The sequence below is a fragment of the Chrysemys picta genome, chromosome 1, assembly GCF_011386835.1.
Source record: "Chrysemys picta bellii isolate R12L10 chromosome 1, ASM1138683v2, whole genome shotgun sequence".
Taxonomy (NCBI): domain Eukaryota; kingdom Metazoa; phylum Chordata; order Testudines; family Emydidae; genus Chrysemys; species Chrysemys picta.
Window position 1 is genome coordinate 168,405,032 of NC_088791.1, and position 20,538 is coordinate 168,425,569.

The following is a 20,538-nucleotide window of genomic DNA, read 5'->3' on the forward strand; positions in this document are numbered from 1 at the left end:
GTGGAATACCAGAAAATATTAACTGGATCTTGCTAAAATTCTGTCACTGTCCATTTATAGCTCATAGTAATAAAATACCTACCACATACAAAATAGTATAATCAGCAAAAAAATGAACTAAAGAACTTCATAAGATAGATATATACAAGAAAAAAATAACAGATGACTAAGAGATGTTAACTAGGTGGTTTGGGGAATTGGTAATGGGGAATAATAGAGCCTTTTGCTTTACAAGTAGTCTGAGTCATTTTTCGAATCTCTAGGTGTACATATTACAAAAACTTATAACTCCATAAACTACAACTAATTTTGGCCCTTTTGAAAGAATTCTATTAGCAAACTCCTGGATGCTGACAAAATAAAATAGTAAACTATAATACATTAAATAATAACAGTAATTGGGGTGAAAGGACAAATTTGTATTTTGTGCCATTTGGTGCTATTGTGACAGTTTGTCACCAGATGACCAATTTAAAAAAATAAACCCACTTTTGAAAACTACAAATGATCATGGGCTGTTGATTAGTGCAGAGCACATCCAGACTGGTTAGGTAGGGAAAAAGCTTTTCAACGGACAAATCTAAACAGATAAGAAATTTTGTTCATAAGGATTAAAGAGTGAAACTTAAATCTCTCTGTTAAGCCTCTTTCCCCCTCTCATTTGGCTGTAAATTTAAAAAAAAAATCAAAAATTCTTTAATTTGTCTTACTATTGGGTTCACATATTAATATTACCCATGACCTCACCCAGCAGTTAGGATAAGTAGCAAAATTTATTTAAATTTATAAATTCCATGTTATCACTCCAAAGATACCTGGGTACCTGCAATGGTGTTTATTTTGAGCTCTTTGAAAAGCAGACCACTTGAGATGAGCTACTGCATACTTCTCCATGCAAATTATGTGCATATATAAATGTACCACTGTCTCTTATTATAAGTCTTTAAAGATCAGCGTCACTCTCCAGACTTTGGGGTTTGTGATATTGAAGCTTACATCAACAATTAAAGGATGTCTGATTTCTTCATACTGATTGATGTAGCAATAGATGCTAAAATATGGGGCCCAGATCCTAGTGTGATTTGTCACTGTGACCTACGTCATCACATGATGTTATTTCTGCTCCTTGATTGGTTAATTCCCAAACCCACAAAGAGTTTTCAGAATCACTGTGTGAATGCTTCTGGAGTGAACACTCAAGCTAGTCTACACAAGTGCTGAGCCACTGTAGCATGTCTGGTGAAGACATTCTATGCCGACGAGAGAGCTCTCCTGCTGACATAGCAGTGTCCACACCAGCGCTTAGGTCAGTGTAACTTACATCACTCAAGCTGAGCGACATAAGTGGTGGTGTACAAGCCCCCATACAGTTACATATTTGCACAAGTATTTGTGACATTTTAACTTTAATTGAATGCACTTGTGGATAAAACCTAGTTTACCTGAATGTTTGCAAATGACCATAAGATTTCCCGCAAATAGTGTGTCAACACTAAAGAAACTGACTGTACTAAGAAATGTGTGTCACTTTCCCGATCTGGAAGATACTTACTTCAAAAGGGTTCTGTGACGATTAGCAACTTGATATTTGGAGAGCTCTGTGAAGATGAAATATGGTATGTAAGTGCTAATTGTCATTATTTATTAATCATACACGTAATGGGTTTGTGAACAAAGTCTTTCTGCGGCCCTTCGAAAATTTACTGCATCATGTTCAGCATTATCTCCCACTGCATTGTCAAAAAATTATAAGCTTCACAGACAATGTATGCAACTTGTGTAGCCTGGCTGTCTGAGCAAATGGCATGTCTCTGTTTTGGCATTTTAACTTGGCATTTACATTCTGCTTTTCCTGTTGAAAGCACTTTACCAATTGCTACTTTTGTATTTGTTTTCTGTATCAATGTAAATACCTGTTTCTTCCACCATGCAAAACAATTGCTTTCTAATTGGAATGGGCAGCTTTCAGAACAAATTAAACTAGCCTAGTGCATCAGAAAACTAAAGAAACTGTGCTATGAAAGGAAAGACAGAGATGACTTTTTTCCTCTTCCTTTGTAAACATCTCCACCTGCTCTCCCATTTGCCGGGCTGTTTTAGGAGTTGTGCATTCAGTATTATGGAACTTTTGCTATCAGCTATTCAGTAAGAATAGCACAAGAGAGCACAACTGGAACAATTGGATGGGACTTCTCAGACAGACTGGAGCATATGTGCAGGGTAGAGTGAGTAATCTGTGGGTAGCGATGGCAGCACAAGGATGCTGTATTAACTTTTTTTATGTAACACAAATCAGCTCAGCCTGAGGCCTCGTGTACCAATACCAAGGCTTTGTTGTAGGATGTGTGTGTCCTTTGGCTTCACTTTCCCAACACTGTCATTCCAAATGCACAGTTCTGCTTTCGGTGACAGGATTCCCTGGACCAGTATCAAACAATATTTGCGCTGATAATTTGTTTGGCAGTAAAGTGGTGGCCAAAAATCCCCACTCACTCCATGGATTTCATTCACCCTGTGTGCAGTGATTCACCAACTTTTCCAAATCCATATTTGGGATCTTGACAAATGCTTTTTGCAGAGTAGCAGACATCATCATTCTGTGAACAAATAGTATCACAGCAGTGAAATCATACCTGCCAGAAAGTGATTCATGCTTTCAACTTTATTTCCATTTCCTTTATTTTAACCCAGCAGTGGCAGGCATTTCACTTTTGACATTTTCTACTAACACACATCTCCACGTTGAATTCATTTTATTAATGAGAGACAAAAATGTCCTAGGGGGAGCGCTACTAACTTGGACAAGTCACACAAGTAATTCCACAATTACTTGATTCTTTTTTGCCGTTGCTAAGCTTCTTTTTGCCTTGGTGCCCTAGGTTTGACGCCCCATTGCCTGAACCAAAGGGAAATCAATGCTGGATTCTTTCTGGGGATTGACAGGATGAGAGAATGTGGCTCTGCTCTGCATAACTTTTTCCTTTAATTTCCTCTCTGTTGTAGTTCTCACTCTCAGTGATCTTCAGGACCTTGATCTAAGATCAGAATCATGGGACCAAGCAGCCATTCACAGATTCTCCTCACCATAACTTTCAACCTCCAAGACCAAGAGGTGAGATAAAAACCCAAACTGATGTGTACAATAAAAAATAGAAGAGCCAGAATCTTGTAACAATTGGGAATTTGTTTTTCCTTTTCCTTTTATAAAGTTTTCTAAAATCCCAGCCTCAAAAGTTCCGATCTGAATAATTTATGGAAGCAGGAAAATAACAGCAGGTTTGTGTGAGACTCGATTAGATGGGGTCCAAAATGAGTGACATACCCTGTAATGAAGTATAGTTGACAGGTCTGCTCTTTGTACCAGCCCATTCATCCAGCTAAGGGATTGCCCCTAGGCTACTAAAATACTGTCAACATTTCAAGGAATGATGATCTAAGGTCACTCCAAAACATGAGTGGCTGCATGGAAGTCAGACAGAGCCTTAGGTTATATGAGGCCTTAATGGTGTAACTCCATCCAGCTCACTTCCTGTCTGTGGCTGGTCCCCTATTCACTGCTCATCCATCATCCCCTTCTGCCAAGTTGCCATCCAAGAACAAAGGCTACTGAGGTATATAGCTAACTGGCCAGCACAACAGGCGTGCAGGAAGCGAAGAGAGAGAGGAGATATTTGGAGAAGAATCTCATGTTGACTGCATCATACTTACCTGGGTGACAAATGGGGAATGAACAAAGAAGCTGAATAGGGAGGAATGGTTACAACATGCTAGACTGGATAATACATTTAAGTCCCTTTTACTGGAGTTGACAACTATTTAGCAGTGTGGTGCAAGGTCCCTTGATATGCAAATTCCTATGTAACAGTGGAAGTAGCCTGGGTAAGGCTACCACAGTGAAGCACTGAGTGGGTTAATTAAAAATCTTCTTAACATTCAGAAGTAAAACTGATGTAAAAGCATGAAGAAGCCAGAATTATTTGGGTTTTTAATTCATAATTTTTCTGTCACCAAACCAACATCCTCTTGACCGGTGTCTGAATCAATTTCAGAAACTTTTAAACATTTCTTCTATTGCTGTTGTTTTTTTTAAAAACATAGATTCTGCTATCCTTACATGCAAAATAGTGCATAGATTATAGTGTTTTCCTTTCATACATACAAACCCCAGTAAAAAAAGTTGAATACAATATACACAGTGGGAAATATAATCCTGGAATACGTGTCAATGACGTGATTGTTCTGCAAAATAATCCTGCCCACATTTCCTTTCAAGGATCTCTTCCTTTTTATTCGGGTTGCATCCAGGTTGGCGATGCTGGCTGCCCGTCCCCGGGCTGAGCTCTCTTCAGAGTGGACCACAAAGGTGGTCATATCAATGTCAGCCTCATTGTCATGATAGCAGCCATCAAAGGCCATTGCTTGTACTGCATCAATGTTATACATTCCGGAAACCTGGCAACAGAGAATTATTGTGTGAGTAAGCAGCAGCCATTGGAGTGCTAAATAATGAAGCTCTATCCACTGAATAATCATCCACATGGAGGCTCTGTCTGCTAATGGCTGTGCTGGATGGAAAAAAATGTGGCTACCTCATAACATGAGCAAGTGAATACCTACTTGTGGGATTTGCCTAGTATCAGCAGGGCCATGTTAGCTACAGCTCGGAGAACACCTCATAACATTTTCTATGAATAGTCTCTTGAATAAAACAGTGAATTCACTAGAGCTATATGAGCCCCTTTTGTGTGTTCTCCTCCTTCGGATTATCTACTGAATGAGTTTCCAGGTGGGAATGTTTGTGGGAAAAGGCATTTTAAGTGAATATTAGAAAGATTAATGGAAAGCAATTTTTTTTAACTTGTCAATGTGATTATTCACATTAGAAATCTGATTCTAAGAACCAACACAGTCACTCATCACACCAGGAAACAGAACCATGCCATGTGACCTCTCTCTCCAATCAAAAATCACTAAAAGTAATTGGGGGTAGGGGGAAAGGAGAAAAGGCCTTTCCTCTTCAGGAAGCAGGAGTAGGAAGACCCCGTTGGCCATCAGGATGTGGGAAGATCCCATCCCACTCAGGATCCCAGAATGAAGAAAGATAGGGGCCCTCAATTACCAGGAATGGGGAGAAAGAGTTGATGGAGACCTTCCCTCTCAATGACCAGAAGGGGCAGAGAAAGTATGGACAGACTCTCACTCCCACCTCCCCAGGATAGAAATATAGGTATGGAGTCCCCTTATCTTCTCCCCCCAGAAGAACAGGGGAGAGTAGACCTATCCAGGATCCAGGAGAGGGAACGTACCTTCCCTCCCATCAGTCAAGAGGAGGAAAGAATGGATAATCAATTAGTCACTGAGCAGAGACAAACAGTCACAGCACACACGTCACAAAATGCAATGGCATGTTGCTGTATTCGGATTACTTTGTGGCTTCTGTGAGGCTGTCTGACGACAACAAAACACACACGTTTGTACCTTCCCTCTTTTTTTGAGTTGTTTTCTCTCTTCTGCTGTGGTGAGATAATTCACAGCTGCATATTCGATGACAGACAGGAAGACAAAAATAAAACTGATCCATAAGTATACATCCACAGCTTTTATGTAAGACACCTGAGGCATTGAGGCACTTACTCCTGTGATTATGGTTGACATGGTCAGCACAGTAGTTATACCTGCCAAAGAAAGAAGTGATTAACACAAAAGATCCAATTGTTTTTATTTAACTGGCCACCAACTGCTTGATCAGAAAGCTTTGTGGGTGCAACCAGTCGATCCCCCTTTTCAACTCTTTGTACAGGCTATGAAATGTGGGGTGTACCATGAAGGGCCATTTTACAGGACCTACCAAATACACCACCAGATTCATTAGGTCACCTCTGTGTTCATTCTATGGGAAATTTGATGGTCACATAAAGGGCTACAATGTGCCTTGTCCTAGCTCTGCACAAGTGTGAACAGAGAGGATGCTACTTGTGATTCCATGTGAGGTCCAGGAGAACGAAGTACCAACAGCAGCACTAGAAAATGAGTAAGAACTGGAGTGAAGACAGAGCTGTGGTCAGCACACCTAGGCTGGTGCCAGGGACAATGTGTCCAATGCATCCTGTTAAAAGTTGCAGAAGATGCCACCGCTGTGTGTGCTGGGCCTAATTCATTTCTCATTGACACCAGCGAACATCAAGACTAAATCAACTGAAATCAGTGGAACTACATCAGTGTAAAACTAGCATAAGTGAGGGGAATATCAGGCCTGTTGTGTCTACCTCAGGCATTATGCCTCTGGGAGCTACTACTGGAGCAATATGCTTTCCTATTCTCTTTCTCATTCACTCCCTAAGCACAGCCAGTGCCTTAAAAACCACAATCAAGCCCAAACAATTTTCCCAAGAATTCACTTTAGAAATTAGGAAGGTATTTTTTAGATTACTATGGCAGCTCCTTGACAAGCAAGTGGGAGGAGGGATCCCCTCCACTCAATTCTAGCAACTGAGAAGAGATCCAAGAGATTCATTGTGTTGTACAATGACATTATGTCATGTAACATCAGTACAGTGTGAAGTGTCGTGATGGCACATCATTGTCCCACATTGACTCAAAGGAAAAAATAACACAACAGGACCTTGTGATCTAAGCTACATCTCTGCAAACCTATGTGGTGCAGTGATTCTCCAGCTGTTAAATACCGAGTGCTGCCTCTCTTTATTTTGGGTAGTGCAATGGCCACAATGGAAATGACTTAAAAGGGATGGGGACTGACTACATAGGAATTGCCATATCAGAACAGACCAACTGACCTTCACAGACTGATATCCTCTTTCCAATACATAAATTCTCATATAATTTAAAGAAAGAAAACTGGTAACTTGCTAACTTCAGTAGAGCACAGTCTTATCAACATTTTTAGATCACCTTTTGAGACTTTCAAGAATTTTTACTTTATTCAAAATAATGAATGATAGTTTTCCCATACATAAAGAGAAACAGGAGTTTCATTTATAGCAGTAGACAGGATATCTTCTAACAACTTTTCTTAGACCAACAAATAATTTATATCTTATCTTCTTATATATTATAAATTTTGATTGTTCCAATAAAAAGGAATCGCATTCTTTACAGGTCTCCTTTTTCCAGGATCAATATGACGACAGAAAAACATTTTCTTTAGCAGCTCTAACTCCAGTTGATGTTTTTATTTTACACTAGAGTTCTCAAAGTTTTCCCTTGTCTGAGAAGTATGACAAAACAATCAGTTTCTGAGATCAAAGATGCTCTGATAGTAAGAATGAATAATGGGAACGCCACCATTAATTCTTAAATCTATAGCAATGGGACTTGGAAGCATGACAGGTACATTTGATAGAGCAATATGTCTCCATCAGATTCTCAAAGAGATGTTAATCTTGGGGAAAAAACTGTATTAATTCCCAGGCCATTAGTGTTAATCTCCCGTCAAAGACAGAGGTTTGAAATGATCTCAAGTGATCAATCGCTGGAGAAAATTATCATGTTATAAAAAGTGACTAGTTAGTTTCTTATACACCCAATCCTGTGAGTGTTGAATCCAGAAGGGTGCATAGGTCAGGCCTTTACTGAGCAAAGTGTTAAGGCACCAAACGCAAAATTTTCAAATGCACTTAAGTGACACAAGAGCCTAGGTCCTATTTTCAAAAGTGACTTAGGCACCAAGGCTCCGATGTGACTACCTGCATTGTTAGGCACCTAAATACCTTTGAAAATCTGGTCTTAAGCAGGTTAGACACCTAATTCCCATTGATTTCAAGGAGGGAATTAGGCACCTAGTAGGATTTTCAAAACCACCAAAACAGGTTAGGTACCTATCTGAATCTTTAGATGCCTAAATACCTTTGAAAATCAAGCCCTAAATACCTATGTCAACTTTTGACAATGAGACTTCATAAATAACTTAGGCACTTTTTAAAATTTTACCCCATGCATTTTAACACAACGGAACATTTAGAAATGCAATATAACCCAACTCTAAATAATAGAATCAAAATATTAAACTGCCTCACAGCACTATTCTATAGCACTTACATCGCTGAGAAACTGCTCGCTTTGTGTGTGGAGGGAAATCATCCCTTTCCTAGAGTCCACACACAGGGACTCCTGTTTATGCACAGATCTCCATCTCCTATAGGGGGAGTATGATGTCAGTGGCCTCTGGGGCACTGGCGGCTGCCCAGGAACCCATTGAGAATCCTGCATGGATTTGAGGATCCATACAAGTGTTGGAGGTGGGTTCGGGCCAGGCTGGCATGCATATTTTCCTCTCCTCCACTCCAAGTCCATATTACCTTTTCCTCAGCACTCCCTGCTCCTTCTGCATTACAGAACATCGCCTTGTGGGGTGGGGAGGCGAATGGCTTTCCATGGGCATCTGTCAGAGGGATAAGTGCTGGCAGGACAGCCGCATTGGGAGCCAGAAGGTGGGGGGAAAGGTCAATGGGCCCCTGAGCTAGTGCAGAAGCACAAGGCCTCCACATGGATAGCCCCATGCCTCCTGAATATTCTCCCCTCCCCCCAAAATCTGCAGGACTTGGGGGGCCAGACTGCCTGCTTCGTCCACAGAGGAGCAAATTGATTCTTCATGACAGCTGCATTTAAATGAAATTCCATGAGGGGAACCACAGACAATGCCTCTCCCTCCAGTGCCCCCTCACACGTTTTGTAGTACAATAAAACTGATTTGTGGAGTGCAAAATTCCCCCTTTCCAAAGGCAGAGGATGTATAAAGGAATGGATATGTGAGGATGACAATGATGCTGTCACTCAGGCACCCATCTGATACGTGGCCACATATACACTGCAATCAGAACCCAGTTAAACTACCTAAAGCCCTCTTCCCTCTCCCTCCTATCCCTCTCCAAGACTAGATTGCAAAAAGGTTTACCCAGTGATACCCTGGCCGGAACAGCTCTTCTGTCAATCCAAAATGAAACCCAGGACAGCATCACCATCAGCATAGCTGGGAAATAGGATTGTAGCACAAAAAAGAAAATATGCCTTCTTAGGGCAAAGTTTATAAAAAGGCGGTTGTACCAACCTGTTGAAAGAAAGAGAGCAGAGAAAAAAAGAGATCAATGTTTTCATAAATATAAGCACTCTTCTGACCAACCTCTGCTTTTCACTTTGCTTGCCCTTATAATAAATAAATAAATAAATAAATAAATAAATAATGCCTTCATTTTATATCATGACTTTCATCTCAAAGTGCTTTACAAACTGTTATCCACCCACCACTAAAATGGAGCTATGTCTGGAGTGAAATAGTACAGCTGTTTAAAGGTGCAGAAAAATACTACTTTACAGTTGAGGACAGAAAATGAAAAAAATTTAAACTGAAACCTCTGGGAGAATACAGGCAGGCAGAATATATGTTTCCAAAATGGAATTTGGCTAGGACAGTGAGACCGACATCCCTGCTCCCATGAAAAGTGGCCTGAGGTCTTTTATTGCTGCAAATGCTCAAAGTTGTTTTATGTTACACCAGTATGGTTCCTTTTCTAGCACCAGGCATGGATGCTAGTTTAGAACTGATTTCAGAGAGAAGAGAGTGCCAACCACTGAATTACCAGGGTGACATTCTGCAGCACTGGATGGTCCGAGTTTAGAGACACATGGTGGGTGAGGTAATATCTTTTATTGCACCATCTTCTGTTTAGTCATAGACAAAGGAGGGTTAGTAGGTTATAGATTGTTGCAATGAGCCATAAATCCAGTGCCTTTATTACCAGAGGGGTAGCCGTGTTAGTCTGAATCTGTAAAAAGCAACAGAGGGTCCTGTGGCACCTTTAAGACTAACAGAAGTATTGGAGCATAGGCTTTCGTGGGTGAATGCCCACTTCATCATTCACCCACAAAAGCTTATGCTCCAATACTTCTGTTAGTCTTAAAGGTGCCACAGGACCCTCTGTTGTCTTTATTAAGTCTGTGATTTTTAGTGTCTAACAAAGTTCTGAATGTTAGCTCCCAGGCTCATCTTTTAAAGGTGTTGTGCAGATTTCCTTTGAGGATGAGGACTGATGGGTCAGATATGGAGTGATTGTTTTGTGAAAAGCGTTTGCCCACAGGTGACATGGCGTTTTTGTCTTCTATCTGAAGAAGTGAGGTTTTTACCCACGAAAGCTTATGCCCAAATAAATCCGTTAGTCTTTAAGGTGCCACCAGACTCCTTGTTGTTTTTAATCATTTTTCTGTGAGAGTTCATTCAGGAGCATACCAATTGTCTCATTTCACCCACATAGCTGTTATGGAGGCATTTAGTGCACTGGATGAGGTACACCACACGTGATAGGCATGGGTAGCACGATGGATCTTGAATAGTGTGTTGTGGGCGGGTACTGGTCATCTTAGCAGAGGCAATATGTCTGCAGGTTTTGCATCTTTTGTTATTGGAGGGTCCGGTGCACAGTGCTGCTTTGAGTTGGTGGGTCCTGGTCTGTGGGGAGCTTGGTTCTGATGATGAACTTAGGGAGGTTGTTTGAAGGCCAGAAGTGGGGATTCAGGAAAGATTTTTTTCAGGATGGGATCCCCATGAGTAATTGTTTAAAGATACCCCATATAGGTTCCAATGCGGGGTGATAGGTGACAACTAGTGGTGTGGGGTTTGGTTTTTTTTTTTTTTTCATATTGAAGCAGGTTCTCCTTTGTTCTAAGATTGCAGAGGTGTTAACTTCCCACTTAACCTGGAATAGTCTCTTACAACACATTAACTCCTTATGCTAAACAATCTGTCCCACCTTGTATTTAGCTGTGATACTCCAAGTATCTTTCCTAGACCCGAAGAAGAGCTCTGTGTAAACTCGAGAGCTTGTCTCTTTCACCAACGCAAATTGGGCCAATAAAAGATGTTATTTCACCCACTTTGTCTCTCTAGTATCCTGGGACCAACACAGCTACAACACTAGGAACAACAGTGAATTTAGAGTACAGAGTGAGGTTAAAAGAAGACAGAAATGGCTGGAAAGCCAGAACCTGCCTTTGCAGTGAGAATATAGGCATGAATGAGATTGTAGTAGAACACTCGTGCCAGTTTAAAGAGCTTTTTTAGGAATTTATCACCTGATAATAACAATCCAATCTAAAATTAAACATAGCCTATATGGTTTAAGCCTGGGATAGGATTTTTATTTAAAAAATAATAATTTCTTCAGAACTATGGTCCAGACTGGTTCCTCCTTTGCGGAACCCCTGGGGAGGGGAAAGACAGGCTGGAGAATTCTGAGAGCTTTATTTCATGGAATTCCTTGCAAAATGTTCCCGAAATGGGGAGAATTTAGAGGATGGTGAAGTGAGGAAGGGATGAGGACTTCCAAACCAGTGGATAACGGGGATCTACAGGAAAGGACAACCCAGATCTCTGTCAGCAGGAGATGTCCAGGGGTATGTCTACACTGGAGCTGGGATCCAGACTCCCAGCGCAGGGAGACAGACTCACAATAGCAGGGCAGAAGCTAGTGCACTAAAAATAGCAGTGTGGATGCTGCAGTTTGAATTCTCAATCCCACCTGACCCGCTAGGCTTGAGAGCCTGAGTGGCAGCCCGAGCTGCAACTTCCACATAGCTATTTTTAGCACACTAGCTTGAGCCCTGCTAATGCAAATCTGTCTACCCAGGCTGAGAGGCTCGCACCCTGCTGCAGTGTATATGTACCCTATAGGACCAGCTTCTGTCTCTGTTCATCAGTCGTCTGGCCCCTCCTGCCAGGAGGGCTCCTACCAGAGTCACACCACCATTGGTGTCCCCCTGCACTTGCTCAGTAATGCTCAGTAATGTTATTAGCTTAAGAGGCGCTGTTCTGCATTTAATAACCATCTTCCATGAGAAAGGAAAGGAAAAGAAAAAAATACAGCATCCTATAATAAATTCCAGGCAAAACAAAGCTAAAGTGCAGTTATATTCTGACAAGTGACTACAAGAAAAAGGCCCCATTTTACTCAACAGATTTGCTCCTTGTGTGTATTCAGTCATATCTCATTGATTTCAGTGACAAAAATACATCTTTCCTGCTTTTAATTATTTTACCCTGCAGAGCCAGCACTTCATAAACACGTGTGTTTATTAAGTTCCAATCACTTACACCTTTGCAAACTCACTGCAGACCAGGGGTTTGCGCAGGTATCACTGATGGCCTGATCTAAAGGCAATGAAGTTGCACACGTGCCACTGAGGGCCTCATTTGTCCTGCAGAACTTTTATTAAATGATGAAGGTGAATGAGGTGAAAATGACCCAGCTTGACTTTCAGAGCCCAGCCTAACTGTGGGGTGCCAGCAGTAACATGAGCACAATGACGTGGATATCAGTGAGGTGCAACAAACGTGGAGCTCCCCACTGACATTCACATGGACACTTTTCAGGTTAAAGATGCTCTTTAAGTCTGGAATTCTGCCTTTAGCTTATACTGTTTTATGTCACTTTTTCACAAGAGCCAGAGCTAAGGATGAAGTGTCTGTGCAAACTGTGAATTTTTCCAAATTTAGCTAGATGGCATCACAACCTCAATACTAGTAACAAATATTGCTGAATTTAATAGCAGATATTAAAGTGCAAACATTGCAGTTTTAAATGAATTTTATCTAAAGATTAAAAAGAAGCTCTCCTATAAATAAATCTATTTGCAGCTTTCCTGCATGTCTTAAAGCCTTTTATTAAGCTTTATACACATCACGATACTACATGAAATCACCTCTACTCCATTAATAAGCTTTGAAATTGAGGCGCAACATACTCACTGAAATGAATTGATTCACAATAGATACTATAGCACACGCAGCATGCATATTATTTTACCAGTTTTAAAAAATATTGTGACTGTATTTAGGTACAGAAGTGTTTCAGTATTTAGGATCACATGCACAATATACAGAAGATAAAAAACAGCTGTGGATGAATTCATGACCATAATACTCTCAAAAGGTCCTGAACTCTTTTCAGGTTATGAATAGTGCCAGAACCACAAGAGGAAATTAAGACCCATATTTTGGGGCAGATATTTATATTGAAACAAGATTGCACTGGGGTCTCCATAAATATTTTTACGATGTAGAGGAGGGATTTTCCTTTGAAACTTTTTGTATAAACATGAAAAATGTAGTGAGCAATTAATGCTGAGTTAGAATAGTTGTTAGTGCTCTGCATACCCGTTCCTTGAGGTCAGCTGTGCTGTGGAGGCATCACATGATTACTGGATTGTTTTCGCAACATTTCACAGCTAGCATTCAAAATTCACGAGTCAGGCCCATAGAGCCATAAGATTTTGGAAAAAGAATAGATTTGGGGTTCTTTTTATTTGCCTTCTAGGTTTTGAGCCTTCTGGGTTCATATTTTCAAGCTTTTTCTGTGCAACCAAGAGGGCTAGAAACTTACTTTATAAAAAAAAGAAAAAAAAAAGGGGGGGGGGGGAAGCTGAGATCCTCCTGTGATCACCTGGCCTTAAAAAAAGAGCAAGAGCTGGCAACACTGCTACTGCTCTACATGCCCCCTTTCTACAGGGTCTTCTTTAGAGACCAGTATTTTAGATACTATATGGCACCTCAGTGTTATACAGACCGTGTATTACATATGTAATGTAATTCAAAAAAACTGGGAGCCAGAGTGAAGACAGATCCATTGTGAGCAAATAGATCAGTCAGTTTATAATTCTAGGTTTTCTTAGTGGAAATGATAATGCTCATCATTATCTATTAATAGTAAAATAAAATGTAAAGTATATGCTGTATGGTTGAGCTAGGTGTTTATCTTCTAATGCCAACACGCATACTATACCAGTACTGCTGTAGAAAGCTAGTCCACTAGAAGCACTGAACTCTTCAATGAAAAACTGGGAAAGGGAGATCTGTTCATCCGTGGTCAGCGACTCATTCCCATGTTTCCAGTACAGCATCAGATCATCTTCATTATAAGCATCTAAGAAAAAATAAAAGCTAAATTACCAACTCTGCTAGGCTGAGGCTTCCACTTGTTTCACTGGGGACAGCACCTTAACTCAAGCTGGTTGGAAAAATTTCAGCGAAACATTCTTGTGTCGGAATTTCCAGTTCATCAACATCTAAATGTTTCACAGGGATTATTCAATTTTGACAAAGTTCTTATGGAATTCAGCCAGAGTCGCGATGGAATCCTGCCTTTCCTTCCAGCTCAGCAGCACTGGGACCCTAGAGCTTCCAGGATCTGCAACTCTGGGGCAGCCCAGCCAGCAAACTGCCCCAGACCTGGGACTCCATTCCCTTTCACAGAGAATTTTGAAATTTTTGCTTTTCAATCCAAATCAGAATGAAATCATATTTTTCAATATTGAAGTTCTCTGCAAAATGGAATTCCCTTTCTCCGCCCAGCTCTACAGCTTCTATAGTCCTTGGTTAGGGGTGGGCAAACAAGGCCAGGTGAGAAAAAAAATGCCCCTGTAAAATATAAACTATTTGACAGTGGTAAAACAAACAATTTTTTTAAGGCTTGAAAAAATTCAGTCAGTTGATTCCTACATTCTCTCATTTTTGTGTGTCTTTGCTCTCTCTTTTTTTCAGCCTAGTCCATAAAGCAGAAGTTTCACAATGTCACAAGAGACCACATTCTAAAGTCATTACTCAATTTTAACTTGGTCCTTACTCGGGTAAAATTCCCTTCAAAGTCAACAAGATTTTTGACTGAGCAAGGACTTCAGGATTTGGCCCAGGGTATTTCCAACCTAGCTGGAACCAAGAGCAATCAACAGTCTCACGAGAGTGGCTTTCTTGTGATAACCAAAGGAGTTCAGATACATTTTGGTAATTATTTGAACTTTTGAGGCTTATCTGTAGTAAAACCTTTGCAGCAATTCTCCCAACACTGGTTTGGATTTGAATCTTGGTTATGGAAATGTACAAGATGCACACAGTGAGCTCACACTTGGGATGGGGGAAACCTCTGCTAATTGCTGCCTAAGGGATTGATCCCATAACCACTCCATGTACAGAACTCCCATTGAAGTTAAGGTAATTCAACATGTTTCTCAGCTGCTGGATTGAACTCTAAGGGACTGCTCCTACACCCACTGAAATCCATGGGAGGTTTGCCATTGATTTCAGCATGAGTAGATGCAATGCTGGCAGATCAGATGCCAGCTCCTGCCAAGACCCCTGGTCCTTGCTGAACACTGACAAATTCATAGCCAGGAACCAGTTTGTATTGTTAAAACAGATATTAGAGTTAAAAGAATGTGTTTAGACTTTATGAAATGCTGGTAGGATGCTGCATGTATTACTCTTACTTATAATATCTGTATCCCATGTTACAGGGTACTATTTAGTGTTTGCTCTGTAACTACAAAAATGTTGCTAAGGGCAAGTCTATGCTTAAAATGATGTGCCGCTGTAGGGCTTTAATGAAGAGAACTCTCCCATCAGCGTAGTTAACCCACCTCCCCAACAGGCGGTAGCTATGTTGACGGGAGAAGCTCTATCGGCAACATAGACATAGAGCGGTCTACACAGGGGGTTAGGTTGGTATAACTGTCACTCAGGAATGTGGATTTTTCACACCCCTGAGCAACATAGTTACACCGATATAGGTCTGTAATGTAGACCAGACTTAAGCCTGTAAACCCCCATAGTCAGGAGAGAAGCATTACAAATACTAGTTTACCACAAGAGGTGTCATCTCCTCCCCAACAAAAGGAGGCCTGTAGACACCAGACACACCATTGTGGAACATTAGGGGACAAAAAAAGACTTTGTTAATTGCTTCTCTGACACCCAGGAAGAGGGTACGTCCACAAGTCCTCGTCCCATCACAGCTTGAATGCTGGGGGAAGGGAATAAAAATCCCTGTTAAGAAGAAATTATCACCACTATGCTGCTTAGAATTCGGAGGGAGCAATACTTCTAAAGCATAAGCAAGAGATTCCCAAGAGGTTTACTTTGGGTTAGTCCTAAAGGACATACAGAGCTTGGATATATAGCAGCTACTATTAGCTTTTGGAAGCCTAAGACTGTAACTCATTTGTGTGTGTGTTTGCCTTCTTTAACCTTGTAAAGAACTCTGATTTCTTGTTCCTAGTTAATACACCCTTTAGTTACGTTATTACAGGATTGACTACAAGAGTTGTCTTTGGTGAGAGATCTAAGGTACAACTAACCTGGGGTAAGTGACTGGTCCTTTGGAACGGGGAATAACCTGAATACTGTTGTGATTTTTAGTGTAGGGGATCATCTATCACAAAGGCAGGCTTGCCTGGCTGGCAAGATAGACCAGAGTACCCAAGGTTGTTACAGTGCTTAAGGAGTTCACGCTTGATATTTGGTTGGTGAAATCTAATTACAGAACACCAATTTGGGGTTTGTGCTCTGCTTCTTCACAGTTTGCCCTGAGGTTGGCACCCATGTTCATGAGCCACTTCGGGCAACCTGACAGTAGGTTCAGGCCTAAATCGGCTCTAATGTCTGGCTACCATTATCAGGCATAACATTTGGTGCTTGTACCATAGAGACTGCAGTTTGTATGGTTTTTACTAATCACTAGGAGAACAAGATCTAGAAGCCTTTGTATTCTGTTGTTATTCACAGATACTTGCAGATAACCTTTAAAAATGAATTATGCTGAAGGACAAATGACTCCATCTTTCAACGTACTATTCTCCATGCCTAAGAAATAGGCGGAAGCATCTTTACCTTTCTTGTTTTCCAAAAATATTCAGTGTTCTGGGGAGGTTATTCCCAAGAGTCCCCAGAAAGGCCAGTGTTCTGTATGTGTAGACTGAAAGGCTCAGGTCACATATCTTCCAAAGTAAGTATAGAAAGTCATCTAGCAAGGGGGAATTACTATGACAAAAATTAAATGTGGGTAAGGACGCACATATAATGAATATATATGGTACCATGATTGAGTCAAACTTACAACTTTCCAGTTCTAGAGAGCAGTTCTGAGTGTCCAGAGGGAATCGGCTGAAATCCATAAAACACATGGAAGAAACTGTAATCCTACAATAAGGACCAGAAAACAATTGTTGAAGATAATTTTCACTATTCCTAAAAGGAATTTGTGACTTTGTAGACTTCTTATTGTGGACCCTGGGGTCACTAAGGGGTTTCAAAAGTTTTCTGATCTTTGCCATTTTGAATTACATATTCTAAAATCTCTTTTTTTGATTAAAAGGTAAATCCAAACCAGTGGGAGACTTTTTTTTTTAAATAGACAATATTTTCTTATTACTATTTCACCCCCAATTTTTAATCTCTCCACTGGCTGGCTCCCCATTTTCCATCATAGAAAGTTCATGTTGCTTGCTGTCACTTTTGAATTCTGCATAACTGGTTATACTTCAAAATTTACACCTTAACAAGATCAACAGAGGAAGTTCAGAATTCTTGGTGCTATTATTTCAAGTCTTTCTGACTCCAGAGCCAAAGAGACATCAGTGCAGAAGATATTCTTCAGGAGAGTAATTTCACAACTAGAAAGGCTATAATATATATTTCCATAAAAAGATCAACCCTGATTTTCAAGCTACTCACACTGGGGACTGCACATAGAAAAGTGCTTAATACTTTTTATGCATGCATGTTTGAAAATCATTCTAAAAAATGTAGGAAAATCCAAGCAAAGATGTTAATTCTGTCATTCCATCTGTTTTTCCATGAATGTGTGGAGGATCAGTGTCCCCGACACTATAGCCAAGAAACCTAAATAAAGGGTTAGAGGCAGCAGTTCAAATATAAATACCATATATAGTTCTAGTTATTGCTAAATTTCCCTGTGCTGTCACAGCCTGCTTGACATTTTGCTTTGATCTTCCAGAGGCAAACCCAAATTGAATTCTACTGTGCTTATAATTGAATTTCAATGACTCATGGCTGGTGACTGCATTGTGGATGGATGTTTACAAGTGTAGGAACTTATGTGGTTGAAATAAGGCTTTGAAGTTGACACTTCTTTAAAATGATGTATAAAAGTTGTACCTCTGTGGGTGCAGTTGTTTCAGTCTATGTAGCTGCAGAAGATTCAATAAACCAGCAGCTGTATATTGATTGATAGAATGAAGATAAGATTATCAAGAATTTTTTTAAAAAACATGAAATCCTAGACTCTGGACATTGTAGATACATCTGTGGAATATGCACATTTTCCACAAATAAGGATTTGGAATACATCCTAACCTAGGATGCGATATCAAAAGATGCTTTTTATGAACATATGATTCTTTAAGAAGAAAGGCATTAATATAGCTGAGGCTATAGACACACTGTATGACCTTAATCATTCTAAACCTCTTCGAAACCAAAGAACGTTTCCTTTGATCGATTTCACACTAGGAGGTATATTGCACTAAATTGAAAGTAGACATTCTCCTACAGGACTTTGTGATTGGCAGACATAAAAACCTTGCAATCTGTTTAAACACTATGTGTGTGTGTGTCTGTGTGTGCCCGTGTGCGCATATACACATATATTTTACTACTACTCTCCAGACAAATAACTGAAATTCTTGGGGAGATCTCAGAACTATCAGTGTCAGTAGCGGGGGAAGTAATAATTGCTGCGCCTCTAAATTTATTCTGTGGCCTATATTTACTCTGTGGCCTGTGTTATACAGGAGGTTAGACTAGACAGTCGCAATGATCCTTTCTGGTGTAGGAATCTATGAAATTTCATCTCTATGCAGAGGGCCCCTGCACTGGGGAAAATTTCATCCATTAAGATCGTCTCTGCCACATCATGCAACGTACATAAGACTCCTCAATAAAAAATAAACGATACATTGCAGATAATAAGGGGAAGTTTAATGATGCAGCTATTGTCTAGTACATCAGCCAATTTCTTGTAGGGAAATTAGGGCTTCTTTAACAATTCTAAGCACTGCACAGTTGATATCAACTCCAATAATCTGCTCTGACTGTATGTGTGGCAATGCTGTGCATGTACCATAGAGAAAAAATATCAGGACTGACATCATTAATGCAGAGCCCAAGGGAGAATTTTGTTCTCTGTTAGCAATTTCTGACTTTATTGCAATCACTGGACAGAAATGCACAATAAGTACTGCAATATTAATACAACCATTGACATTAATGGTAGTATGTGTAAGCGGGGGAATGGTCCCGCTATTGTGGGGAACTTTCCTGGCTTCTGCACTACCCTGGTGAAGTGGGCTAGCGAAAGGATCCGAGTCCTCGCTCCCACTTCCTTTACCCAGAGGCCTCCCTGCCCTTGAGGACTCCCCTTCCACTCTCCTGTCTGGCAGAGTCCTCGTAAACCCCGACAAGGCTGGGCCCAGGATTCCTGGGGGGCTCGACCCCCAACCCTGCTGTGGTCACCCAGGACAGGGGCTAGGGTGTCCCCACTCCGGGGTACTCTCTCTGCGCTGGGCACCTCCCTGACCCACTGATCATTTCATACAATTTAAAGCAAATACAAGTTGTTTAATTAACAATTAATTTTAAAAAAGAATAAGGAAAAATGGGAAAGGTTAAAGGAAAACACATCACCCCGCTCTGTGGCAGGGAACATTACAAGCAGTGTCTTTGGAACGTCAGGGCAGTTCACAGTCTGTTCCTTGTAGGTCCCAGGCTCCTTCTCAGGCCCTGGCCGTGCTGCAGAGACGCTGTGGGTTGGACACTTGCTCTGGCGGTGGCCACACGCTCTCAGGCTCTAGATGGCAGGACCCTTTTTCCCAGCGTCGCCCCTGCCCGGTCGGGGTTATGATCCCCCTCCAAGTCTGGCCTGCAGAGCCTCTTGGCTGAGGTGTCTCCCTGCGCTGGGCCCACTGCCCAGGGTCTCCCTCCTCTCCCCAGCTGCTCACCGCACCCAGCTCTGGACTGCTCCAGCCCCAGCCCCAGCTCCACTCTGCCTCAGCAGGGCTGCTGCTGCTGCTCTGCCTTCAGCTCCCTGGGCTGCTTTTCTGGCCTCTCTGGCTCTGGTTGTTACAGCTCTGCCCCCAGGACAGGTCGGCTCTGCAGGCTGCTTCTGTGACTCTGCTCCCAGCTCTGACCTGCTTCCTGGCTGCTTGTCTGGCCCCTCTGGCTTCGGTTGCTGCAGCTCTGCTCCCAAGGCAGCTCTGCTCTCTCTGGGCCGTGCTCTGGCTTTGGGGCTGCAGCTCAGCTCCCAGCAACTTAGCTCGGGCCCCTGCTCTCTCCTTAGCTCGGCCCCACTCTGTCTGACCCAGGCAATTCCAGCTCACACGGAGGACGGGACCCCCTGGCCTCCTGACTCCCTGATTAGCCTGCCCGCCCTGTCAATCAGGCTGATCTGGAGCATTGGCCTCTCCCCATTGTTCCTGGGGACTTTCAGTCTCAGGCTCCTGATTTGCCATCGACCCTTCCCCTTTTAGTGCTGGGAGCTAGTCAACCAAAACACCCCCACTGAATGTTAGTAAGGGGGCAACAGTCCCCTTACATATGCAGTGTTGCTCCCAGGATATGGGACACACAAGGTGGGTGAAGTAATACCTTTTATTGGACCAACTTCTCTTGGTGAAAGGGACAAGCTTTCGAAGGTCTGAAGAGCTCTGTGTAGCTCAAAAGCTTGTCTCTTTCACCAACAG

General features: G+C 41.6%; 1 protein-coding gene across 2 annotated transcripts in view; it reads right to left on the reverse strand.

Moving 5' to 3' along the window:
* Positions 1 to 3,964: 3,964 nt before the first annotated feature.
* Positions 3,965 to 20,538, reverse strand: part of GABRR3 (gamma-aminobutyric acid type A receptor subunit rho3) — a 93,895-nt gene continuing 77,321 nt past the window's right edge. The window contains exons 6-10 of one of the 2 annotated variants that reach the window (XM_008166269.4): positions 16,896 to 16,978; positions 13,791 to 13,931; positions 8,915 to 9,067; positions 5,479 to 5,675; positions 3,965 to 4,452 (exon numbers count right to left, since the gene is read on the reverse strand). In XM_008166269.4, the coding sequence (XP_008164491.2) occupies positions 4,150 to 4,452; positions 5,479 to 5,675; positions 8,915 to 9,067; positions 13,791 to 13,931; positions 16,896 to 16,978 (877 nt within the window). In that variant the 3' untranslated portion in view covers positions 3,965 to 4,149. The remainder of the gene's footprint in view (positions 4,453 to 5,478; positions 5,676 to 8,914; positions 9,068 to 13,790; positions 13,932 to 16,895; positions 16,979 to 20,538) is intronic. The other variant, XM_065589376.1, reaches the window with a different exon arrangement.